The 12,017-nt window shown below is 32.1% G+C and overlaps 2 protein-coding genes across 2 annotated transcripts; both read left to right on the forward strand.

The window, feature by feature from the left end:
• The first annotated feature begins 496 nt into the window (after positions 1 to 496).
• On the forward strand, positions 497 to 2,755 carry LOC120178064 (3-hydroxy-3-methylglutaryl-coenzyme A reductase 1-like). The gene is made up of 4 exons (XM_039184016.1): positions 497 to 1,603; positions 1,705 to 1,886; positions 1,979 to 2,325; positions 2,421 to 2,755. The coding sequence occupies exons 1-4, from the start codon at positions 621 to 623 to the stop codon at positions 2,661 to 2,663; spliced, it is 1,755 nt and encodes a 584-aa protein (XP_039039947.1). The 5' UTR covers positions 497 to 620; the 3' UTR covers positions 2,664 to 2,755.
• Positions 2,756 to 9,551: 6,796 nt separating this feature from the next.
• Positions 9,552 to 10,986, forward strand: LOC120177982 (AT-hook motif nuclear-localized protein 25-like). The gene is made up of 2 exons (XM_039183959.1): positions 9,552 to 9,587; positions 10,121 to 10,986. Exon 2 carries the CDS (start codon positions 10,175 to 10,177, stop codon positions 10,976 to 10,978), a length of 804 nt encoding a protein of 267 aa, XP_039039890.1. The 5' UTR covers positions 9,552 to 9,587; positions 10,121 to 10,174; the 3' UTR covers positions 10,979 to 10,986.
• The last annotated feature ends 1,031 nt before the right edge of the window (positions 10,987 to 12,017 follow it).

Consider the following 12,017-nt stretch of genomic DNA (forward strand, 5'->3'; position numbering starts at 1 on the left):
ATGCCATAGACTGACATTCAGCCTTGTTTTTCATGGAAACCAGCGGCGTTTAAGAAAATATAAGTTATTTCTTATTTAATGAAATACTTTCAAATGATTCAAAATCCATCATATAATACAGCGATGAATTGTCTTTATTTTAAGAAAAATAACAAAATATTTTATTTAAAAAATCATTTGAATTAAATTTTAATTTATAAAATATTTATTAAATTATTATGAAATGGTCAGAGCAACCTATGATAATGGTAAGAATTCGATAAATGTAAAGATTATTTTATAATTTTTTAAACGTTTAATGGCCAAAACAAATATTTCAGAATGGTTTAATGACCTATCGTGTACTTTACCCAAAAGAAAAATGAAATACCCAGGAAAAGTGCCACAAAACTTTGCAGCCTTTTATCACGTGCCAGATACTGTAAGCCTTTTATCTTCACGAGCTCTTCCTCAAATCCTATAAATACTGCCTCCCGCCCTTTATCCCTGGCATCTCTTACTAGAACCCTTCTCAGGAACCTTAAAAGGAAACCAACTGAAAATCGACTCCCGGCTGTTTCCTTTCATTGTCTCCGCCCTCCACCGCCGGGATTCTGCTTCCGCCGCCGTAAACACCCAAAATGGAGGCTAAATGGCTATCTTCGGCTAAACCCGCTCAAGCTTTGAAGCCGAAGAAGACGGTTTCTTTCGACGAAGATCCCATTAAAGCCTCCGATGAATTGCCGCTTCCTTTGCATATAATGAATGCATTTTTCTTTACCCTTTTCTTCTCGGTGGTTTATTTCCTTCTTTCCAGTTGGCGTGAAAAGATCCGTACCTCCACTCCTCTCCACGTCGTCACCTTCTCCGAGATCGTCTCTATCATGGCCTTCTTTGCATCGTTCATTTATCTTATGGCATTCTTTGGGATTGAATTTGTTCAGTCTCTGGTTTTCCGACCGTCTCCTGACGTTTGGATTTCCGAGGACGAGGAGGAAGATGAAGTTTTGCTTCGTAAAGAGGATGCCCGTAACGTCCCTTGTGGACAAGATCTCGATTGCTCGCTTCCTCCTTTGCCTCCTCAAACACCCATCGTGACTGCCCAGAAAATGTTCGATGAAAAGCCTCTTACAGTTTTAACGGAGGAAGACGAGGAGATAATTAAATCCGTTGTGGCGGGAACAATTCCTTCGTATTCGTTGGAATCGAAATTAGGTGATTGCAAGAGAGCGGCTGCAATCAGGCGTGAGGCGTTGCAGAGATTAACAGGGAAATCATTGTCTGGATTGCCCTTGGAGGGGTTCGATTACGAGTCCATTTTGGGGCAGTGTTGTGAGATGCCGATCGGGTACGTGCAGATTCCCGTGGGAATTGCTGGGCCGTTGTTGCTTAATGGAAGAGAGTTCTCGGTTCCCATGGCTACCACTGAGGGCTGCTTGGTGGCTAGCACTAACAGGGGATGCAAGGCTATTCATTTGTCCGGTGGAGCTACTAGTGTTCTATTGAAAGACGGCATGACTAGAGCTCCAGTTGTTCGGTTCGGTACCGCGAAACGAGCAGCTGATTTGAAGCTTTATTTGGAGGATCCTAACAATTTCGAGACCTTGTCTGTTGTTTTCAACAGGTTTGTTTCGATATTTATCGAATTCCGGATTGATCGATATGAAACGCAAGCTAATTGTGAAATGGTTTATTGAAAGTTTTGGCCTTTTTTGGTGGTTGCAGATCAAGTAGATTCGGTAGGCTTCAATGTATCAAATGTGCAATTGCAGGGAAGAATCTGTACATGAGATTCACTTGCAGCACTGGTGATGCTATGGGGATGAACATGGTTTCCAAGGGAGTCCAAAACGTTTTGGATTTCCTTCAAACCGATTTCCCCGACATGGATGTTCTTGGCATCTCTGGTGAGTTCATTTTTTTTTTGCAGACTTGCAATATTTATGTTAATTCTTCTGTTCGACTTTGGATTTCTGAATGCATGGATTTGTGCACATAGGAAACTTTTGTTCCGACAAGAAACCGGCTGCAGTAAACTGGATAGAAGGACGAGGCAAATCGGTTGTCTGCGAAGCCATCATTAAAGGTGATTTGGTAAGGAAGGTGTTGAAGACGAGCGTGGAATCTCTCGTGGAGCTTAACATGCTTAAGAACCTTACTGGATCAGCTATGGCTGGAGTTCTGGGCGGATTCAATGCTCATGCCAGTAACATAGTGAGTGCAGTCTACATAGCTACAGGCCAAGATCCAGCTCAAAACGTCGAGAGCTCTCATTGCATCACCATGATGGAAGCTGTTAACAACGGCGAAGACCTTCACATCTCTGTCACAATGCCTTCTATTGAGGTAACCGATCGTGTCGATTTCCGTTGCCGAAACAAAATCTTGGTATTTATGCTAGGTGCCTAATTATCTCTGTTGCTCTATGATTCATCCTTTAGGTTGGCACTGTTGGTGGTGGAACACAACTTGCATCTCAATCAGCCTGTTTGAACTTACTCGGAGTCAAAGGTGCAAGCAAAGAGGTACCCGGAGCAAACTCGAGGATGCTCGCGACTGTAGTAGCCGGTGCCGTCCTTGCCGGGGAGTTATCACTCATGTCTGCACTTGCAGCTGGTCAACTAGTTAATAGCCATATGAAGTACAATAGGTCAAGTAAGGATGTTTCCAAGGCTTCTTCCTAGAGAGAAAATGTCCTGAAAAATTAGGGGGTAAAGTTGCAAAGGTAGAAATGTACGAAGGAAACAAATCTCTTTGTAATAAGTTGGAAAGAGACGTCGTCTCCTCTCTTTGTTTTATATTATAAAATAAATTATTCAAATAATTACTAAACTATGCTGAAATAATATAATTTTGAAACTTATAAAATAATTGTTAAATTTGTCAAATTATTGTAAGAGTATTGTACGTTATAAAATAATAATAAATTCTGAAATGATAATTTTTACAAATAATTTGATTAAATTTATTAACCATTTTGTAATAATTTGATAAATTTAATGACCATTTTGATAACATTTTATATTATAGTTCAAAATTTAAATATTGTATTACTTATAGTTAAATATAATATGATAAAAATGCAAACACACTATACTGTAACTTTTAGATTTTCTAAATATTGAAATGGGTAAATAGGTCTACATGAGCCCGTCTTCATTTGGATTGGTGTAGGTAATTTTGAAAAACTAGAGGATGTATAAAGAAGGGCAATTTTGGTCTAATATTGGGAACTACGGATATTTTCTAAAGTGACATGGAACTCGTTACGTGGGTATGACGAATTCTAATAAAATATAATTTTTATTGAAACTTATCACTCTGAAGTGAAAAAATCTAATAAAAAATTATATTTTATTGAAACATGCCACTTCGACTGACGAATTTGAATAAAAAATATTATTTGGATAAACTCATCATCTGAGCGTGACAAGTTTATCTGCATTGTAGCATTTATCGTAGGTCCAAGTTAATTTTAGAGATGATCTAATTTACTAAATCCTTTTACCCGTTGGGCTAATTTTGCCTGTAAAAACGTATTCATATTAACGTTGGGCCATCCCTAACCCGTATAGAATGTTATTGGGTATTATTTTGAAAAGAGAAAAATGCATATTTTGTTCTCCGGCCTTGTAATTGCTTTTATTCATTTTTTTTTCACTCAACAATCGGTTTTTAAAAGTGCGAACTAAATTATCTCATTAGTTAAATGAATGGTTATTAATTGTTATTTTTAAAAGTCTCGAGTTTGAGTATCAACTTTTATAGCGTGGGTGATTAAGCATTAATTTTCAAATTATTGAGAGTATTTAGAATATATACTATTTTATAATCACCTTAGTTTAATAAAAAAAATATCAATAAGATATCTAAAATCTATTTAATGAGCAAGAACTAAATGATCTCATTTTTTTATATATAAAAACGTGTATTCAATCTATTGATCGACTAATCTGGATCGGGTACTACAGAGGAAAGAGCGACTCTCCCAACCCAATTTACTTCATTCACAAACTCCAAGATTTGAACCTCTAACTTTACTTAAGGGGTTCAGTATCTCATCCCATTAAACCAACTGATTGTTGATAACTAAATAATCTTATTATTAAAATGTAATTGTTATCTTTTTAAAGTTTTGAATTCAAATAACGAACGACGTAACGAAAGAAGAAGAGATAATGAAAAATAGAGGAAAATGACAATGAATTAATGTAATCACATGGACATGTTTTGTTGATTTGATGGTATGTAATTGTCCCTCCACAATTATTATTCCATAATATAAATTTTGGGAAATAAAAAGCTAATAAGTTGCTCTTCTCTTGAACTCAGATCATGACGCAAATTTTGAAGGTTCTTTATTTGGTCCATGTTTGCCATTATTAATTAATTTCATTTGTGAAGTAAATAATAAATAAATGTTATTTAATTAATTTTATTTACAATGTGAGAATTCTTCAATAAAGGTACTTTGCTACAATAAATTGTTAATTAAAAAGTTCATATTAAATTATTTGTGTTTCGTTCTTCTTTTCTCTTCTCACATTATTTTTTATAAAATCAATCAAAAATTTATCGAAAATCTATTTAAAATTCAACATTTTGAGTATCCATACTTACCTCACTATCGGAAATATTAATTTAGGGTTATCATTTGAGTGAGTTTTAAGACATTAATTTAATAATCATAAGCATCTAATGATTTATTTTTATGTTACGGTATATATTATTATTAAATTTAAAATAATAAACATATATATTACATATTTATTATTATCTTTAGTTAAAATTGTTAAATTTAAATTCTAAATAATATTTTACAAAAAATATAAATAATCAAATATTTTTTTTGTGTAAATGAAATTATTAAATTAATGTTGTCGGTGGAAAACATTAAGAACTATTAAAAAACTTTGAAACATAAATTGCATTGCTTATGTATCCATACTTATTCTAAAAAGTATGGATATTGTTTCGACGGTAAGATATGTCCAACTATTGTCATAAAAAATTTTCATACCTATATTGTATGTATCGATACTTATATTTAAAACTTAACCGGTTAAAATAAAATAGACACTACTTATTATGTTAAACTACCTACCGGTTTGTTTAAATGTTACTAATAATGTAAATGATAAAATAAAATAGGTGTTACCTATTACGTTAAAATACTTATCAGTTTGTTTAAAGATTACTAATAATGTAAAGAGTAAAATAAAATAGACACTACCTATTACGTTAAATTATCTACCGGTTTGTTTAAAGGTTACTAATAATGTAAACGGTAAAATAAAACAGGCGTTACCTATTACGTTAAACTAGCTACCGGTTTGTTTAAAGGTTAATTATAAGGTAAACGGTAAAATAAAATAGGTGCTACATATTATGTTAAATAGGCGCTACATATTATGTTAAATAAGCGCTACCTATTACATTAAACTAGCTACCTATTTGTTTAAAGATTAATAATGATGTAAACGGTAAAATAAAATAAGCGTACCTATTACTTTAAATAAGCGCTACCTATTACGTTAAACTAGCTACCGATTTGTTTAAAGGTTAATAATAATGTAAATGGTTAAATAAAATAGACGCTACTTATTATGTTAAATAGGTACTACCTATTACATTAAATAACCACTACCTATTATGTTAAACTAACTACCGATTTGTTTAAAGGTTAATAATAATGTAAATGGTAAAATAAAATAGACGCTACCTATTACGTTAAATAAGCGCTATTTATTACGTTAAATAAGCGCTACCTATTGCGTTAAATAAGCGCTACCTATTACGTTAAACTAACTACCGGTTTGTTTAAAGGTTAATAATAATGTAAACGGAAAAATATATACAACTTAACCGTTTGAAATATTTTTTAATATTCGAAAGTATTGATACTTGTAGGTTGATGTGAGGGGTGAAATTCAACTTTTTCAAAAAAATCGATACATCATATATCAATTATTGATATTTTAACATTCATCAATTTTTTCAAATGTTAAAGTCTTAATAACAGTAATAAAAAATCTAAAATTTTAAAGTATCGATATCGGGTATTAATAATTTTCCTGAATACATACTAATACATACACACAAAGTATATAATAATTTCCATACATCTACACTAAGTATCGATATTTTTACAAATATTTTAATAAAATTTTGTAAATAAATCACTTTCAACCTTAAATTTTAATTTTTTCTTCAAATTAACGAATTTTTAAAATGATAAAATATCAAATCATAGATGATATTGATTTTTACTAAAGTATTGACCATCAAATCATATAAGTATTAATATTTATTTTAAAAGTAATTATTATCCAAAGATACATAATATATTAAATACTATTTATATCATTAATCATAACTTTAATATTTCATATTACAACCTTTTTCTTTATTCAAAATAATATTATTGGGAACCGATCACCTTAATTATTCATCCCTAATCTCCATAAATAAAATAAGATCATTAGTATCAAGCGAAGCTTTTCAATGTAGCCGACACTTCTCACGTGACTGACACGTTCGGGCAGAGTTATGGTTGTCTGGTCCGGTGCCATGCTGCAGTTCAAGACTCTTCTTCTCTTTGTCTGTGTCTTCTTCCTCTCCCACCATTTTTGTTTGGTCAAAGGTTCAGCAATTCCAATGAATACTTATAATTGGTCACGTATCATTTTTAACCCACTTTTGTATTTGTGTGCTTAAATTAATATTTCCATTTTTAATCACCATTTTCTTATGATTTAATGGAATTTTAATAATAACAACAACATATAATATAAAAAAAAACAATGCCATGTACTGGAATAATCTATACTCCATATTTAATATTCTTTTCGACTTTAGAGATCTTTCAGTTACTCAAAGTAAAACGTTAGTAGGAGACCACGACTTATTACTAAAGACGTTCCAAACAGTCGAAAACTTTAAATTTAATTTTAAAAAAATAAAAGAAGTTATTTGTAGAAGAAGACTTTCATAAAAACGGATACAATGACCCACAACTTCCACGTCTTCGCATCTCATTTGAGATAAATATCCATTATCAAAAAATTTATAATGCATTTGATTTTTTTGAGTATTTGTTCTTTGTTCTTCGAATGGGTATTAGGGGGTGTTTGGTTTAAGTTATGTGGGATTCCCATGGGAATGGAATCCACATTCTCATATTTGGTTGGTCGGGAATCTCATTCCCGGTAATGTTTTATTATCAATAGTTGATTTTTTTTTTGTATATTATCGGGAATGTCATTACCTCCGTTTCCTTAGGTATTGTTGGATTACCGACTTTTTGGACTAAAATGCCCTTAAATTTTTTTTCTTTTTAAAAATATCATTCTTCTGTCGTTGAATAATAAAAATTATACGAATGTTAAATTACAAATTTATCCTTAAACTATTTTAGATTTACAAAAAAAATCTATAATTAAAATTTTATATGAAGCTCAAGGGTTAAAATAAAATTTTACCCTTTCAATAAACCTTTTTATATTTTCAATTTTGTAAAAAATTATATAAATTTTATGAATTTAAATTTTTTAAAGAAAATATATAATATTTTCCATCTTGTTAAAAAACAAATATATAATAAGGACAATTTGGTCAAATATACATTTCAATAATCTTTTATTCATTTAACCAAACACGGTAATCTTACATTCCTGCTAAACCAACCAAACACAAAATACAAAAAAATGGTTGTCCCTTTTTCCCATATATATGGGGTAAGGGGGAGGTAAGATAGTAGGCTACCCCCAACACCAGGTTGAGAGCAGCTTCCGTAAGAGACCTCCGAATTATGAAATGCCCTCCGTGGGACTCGATCCCACGACCTCAAGGTTAAGAACCTTGTGCTCTACCAACTGAGCTGGATCTCAGTAATCATATTCCCTGGTAATCTTTTATTCCCACTGGTAATCTTACATTCCGTGAACCAAACGCACCATTAGTATTTAGAATTTTTCAATGTTTTAAGTTGTGTTAATGTTTTAGTTCTATAATAAAGAACACTTCATAAACATTAAGTTATTCAATTACATCAATCTTGTACAACTAAAACAAGCTTAAGGTTAACAAATACATAAAAAAGTACACCACGAAAAACAACTAAAATAATATTGTAAACTACATCAACCTGAACACTTTGTAAGATCAACAACTCTAATCCTTGAATTATTCATAGAAACAATACATCAAAAAGCATAAACAACAATATCAGAAATTTGTACATACAAGCTTCACATTTGGCCTTTCTCAACTTCTCCTCCACCTCCAACAGTTTTGAATCATTACTCACATAACAAAATCATTTTCATTTCAGCAACACTTGAGCAACTTTTAGTTCTCGATTCTCCCTTAACAACATGTTATTTTTTATTATAATTTTGAGAAAAATGTCCTTTACGTATTTGTCTCTGACATTTTCATTAGCCCAACGGAATAATTTACATCCATCCTCCAACATCACATTTCATAAATCCAGTTCAAAATAATAAATAAAATTTCATTACCATTACCACAAATATTATAGCAATGTCATATTTCATCAATCCATGAAGAAGAATTAACCTCAAACTAACTTGGGAAACTAAAGTATCGTTAGCATTTGGTTAATTCTTTTCTGGAAGTATAAATTTCAGATTTCTTCCCACAATTGCAGAAAATTTCTCGACAGTTTCTTTCCATTAATTTTGAGGAATATGATGACATCCTTTAAAGCAATTGAATGAAAAACAAATTCATATTGAATAAGCAAGTCAGAATTCGTATAATCCAAATGAAATAAAAAAAAGAACCCTAGAAACAAATTCATGAAAATACCCAAATGAACTCGAAAAGAACCCTAAAATCATTTAATATCAATACAAAATTGTAAAAAAACTCAAACAAAAACCCAAATGAAATCGAAAATAACACTTGTTTACTTGAAATTTCAGAACACAAGCCTTGATTGATTTCAAATAAAATCCCTCATTTTTCTGAAGAAAGCCTTGATATAAATTGCTCGTTGCAAATAAGGGAAAATAAGACCGTTTGAAATTCACGTGAAAAATAAGGGGGCAAATGGATTTTATTTTTTTAAAAAATAAAAAATAATATTTTTTAAAGTGTCACATGTCATTTTATTAGTGGTCACAGGGTTTCGTGTCAACTTCCGTGATGAAAGTGGATGAACATGTTAACGGCAGAAAGCGCCATGTATGAAATTGAGAAATTTTAAACATTATGTATGAAATTGAAAATTTAGTATGCTTCATGTATGAGTGAGTTAATTAACCCAATTATTTTCATCACCCCAACCCCCAACGCCAGCACCCATTATTTTTTAAAATATATTTTCACTTATTTTACCTAATTCTTTTGAAAATGCATATAATTTTCATGGCTTTCTTGTCAACAAAGCATCCTTCAAATTTTTTAATATATTTTCTCAAAGCATCTCTTTATCTTTAACTTTATTATTATATTAAATGAAGGAAATCACTGTATTTGCTTTCCATTTTTTTAACCCTAAAAAAGAAAACACTCTCAAGGCTTCCTTCAATTCATCCTGTTCAAAGCTTTGTTTCCAGACATTCAAATTCAAAGATTTTGAGGTAATGAATATAAAATAATTTCATTATTTTATTAAAAACAATACACAGTTTCTCATTAAAGAAATCTCATTCAGTCTAGGTTTATATTATATATATATGCATTCATCAAGCTTGGGTTTTTCTCTCTCTCTTTCATCTGGGTGTGAAGACACACTAATTAGTTGATCTATTTTTAAAATTTTATGGTAATTTCCAAAACATATTTTGACGTTTTTAGTGTGTTTTTTCTGTTTCCTAATTTGTTCATCACCCGGGTTTCTGTTGAGTTATAGAAGAACCTAAATTAAAGCTAGGTTAATTTGCAGACAGTATAAAGAAGAAGAATAGACGTTTAATCAGTAAAAAGTACAAAGTAAAGTACACAAATTATTTCCAGGTTATGCTTTGGAGATAATTTGTGCTCGACAGAGTCAATTTTCATTATGATAAAAACCTATCTTTCACCACGTACAGCTGGTGGTATATTTTCATTGATTTTTTTTTTTCATTTTTTTGTTTTATGAATTATTTTGTTAAATTTTCGTTTTAATAAGAGGTCAGATCGAAGTTAGATATTGGAGCTTGTGAGCAAGTGGATTTTTTTAGCAATGTCCGGGTTGGATTCAAGTTCGGGTTCTCGCTATATCCATCAGCTACTCCCACCAGACAAAGAAGCAACCTATCACGGTGGCGCGACAACCGATTCAGGCGGAGGAGGCACCACTCCAGGAGGAAGAAGGCCACGAGGTCGTCCAGCAGGCTCCAAGAATAAACCTAAACCACCGATAATCGTCACACGCGACAGTCCAAACTCACTAAAATCCCATGTGCTCGAAATATCTTCCGGTTCAGACATAGTCGACTCGGTAGCAACCTACGCGAGGAGGCGAGGCCGGGGTGTTTGTGTGCTCAGCGGAACCGGCGCCGTCACGAATGTTATACTCCGGCAACCGGCTGCTCCATCCGGGAGTGTCATAACACTGCACGGGCGGTTTGAGATTTTATCTCTAACCGGGACCTCCCTTCCACCAACGGCCCTTCCAGGGGCCGGTGGCTTGACGATTTATCTCGCCGGTGGTCAGGGTCAAGTTGTTGGAGGGAGCGTGGCGGGTCCGTTAATGGCTTCGGGTCCGGTTGTATTAATGGCTGCATCATTTGACAATGCAGTTTATGATAGGTTACCCCTTGATCAAGAGGAAGAGCCAGCAGTTCAGCTGCAACCGGCAGCTTCACATTCATCTGGAGTCACTGGTAGTGATGGTGGAGGGCAGCTGGCTGATGGAGGCAGTGGCACAACCACCAAAAGCGGCGGTGGAGGTGGTGGTGTTCCTTTCTATAATTTGGGAAGTTATCCCTTTCCGGGTGATGTATTTGGCTGGAGTGGCACCGCAACGAGGCCTACCTTTTGGTGATCAAATAATGAAGAAATTATTGCAGAATTTAATGGTTCCATTGTCAATGAAAATTGTATCCAATGCAGAAAGCAAATGAATCCGAGTTCTTCAAGGAAATGATGATTCAGATCAGTAAGTTTGAGTTCTTGTACAAAACAAACATGTTTCTTCTTTTTTTTTTCTTTTCATTTTCTGGGAATATTTTCTCTCCTTCCAAACATGGTTAATTTCTATAAACAGTAGATATTTTATGAAAGAAACTAAATCTAATATATATTTATCTATGAATGCATGTGTGACATGATTTGAATAAAATATATATACGTTAACAAATGTTATACCCTAAAACAAACACCACTTATTATGAAAAACTATAATTTCATTGGTTACACATATCTATTTATATTATGAGTGGTAGTAGTGTCACGAACCGAAAGACCTTAATAGTAAAAAATTATTATTATTTCTTAAGGTTCCATATTCAAGTACCATTGTAAGTGTTTAATATTAAATGATGTTACAGTAATAGATCACTGCATGAAAAAACCCTAATTCAAAAAGTAGAAGAGAATGAGAATGATAGGAGTGGTTTTTTATTTGATTAACCCTGAATGAGAATGAGTATTTTAAAAGTTATTTCACTATTTTAAAATATAAAATATTTATTTTTGTATCATAAAACAATTAAATCTAAATCTATATTAAATAAAAAAATTCACATTCAAATCAATTAAAAGAATTATAATATTTTCTTTTTGGTTTACAAGGGGAGCTAGGAGCCTACATCATTTCTAGTTATCTTAATAATATTATTTTTAATATTAAAATTCTCTCATTAAAATTTATGAATCATAATTAGTCCAATCACTACAGCATAAATAGGCTGTGATGCGTCTTTGAAACTTTAGCTTCTTTTGTTTCCTTTTGGTATATAATATGTTCCTATTAATGGACTTTGTCTTTATATCTTCAATGTTTTGATTATTCATTTATTTTATTACAATTTTTCATAGGTTTGTAATTAGTTATCTTAATAATATTAGTTTTAATATTAATA

Source organism: Hibiscus syriacus, unplaced genomic scaffold (genome assembly GCF_006381635.1).
Source record: "Hibiscus syriacus cultivar Baekdansim isolate YM2019G1 unplaced genomic scaffold, ASM638163v2 tig00112343_pilon, whole genome shotgun sequence".
Lineage (NCBI taxonomy): Eukaryota > Viridiplantae > Streptophyta > Magnoliopsida > Malvales > Malvaceae > Hibiscus > Hibiscus syriacus.

Coding starts and splice junctions, on each gene's coding strand:
- LOC120178064 (XM_039184016.1), top strand. CDS start 621: ATGGAGGCTAAATGGCTATCTTCGGCTAAACCCGCTCAAGCTTTGAAG. Junction 1,887..1,978: donor GGATGTTCTTGGCATCTCTG/GTGAGTTCATTT, acceptor TTGTGCACATAG/GAAACTTTTGTTCCGACAAG. Junction 2,326..2,420: donor TCACAATGCCTTCTATTGAG/GTAACCGATCGT, acceptor TTCATCCTTTAG/GTTGGCACTGTTGGTGGTGG.
- LOC120177982 (XM_039183959.1), top strand. CDS start 10,175: ATGTCCGGGTTGGATTCAAGTTCGGGTTCTCGCTATATCCATCAGCTA.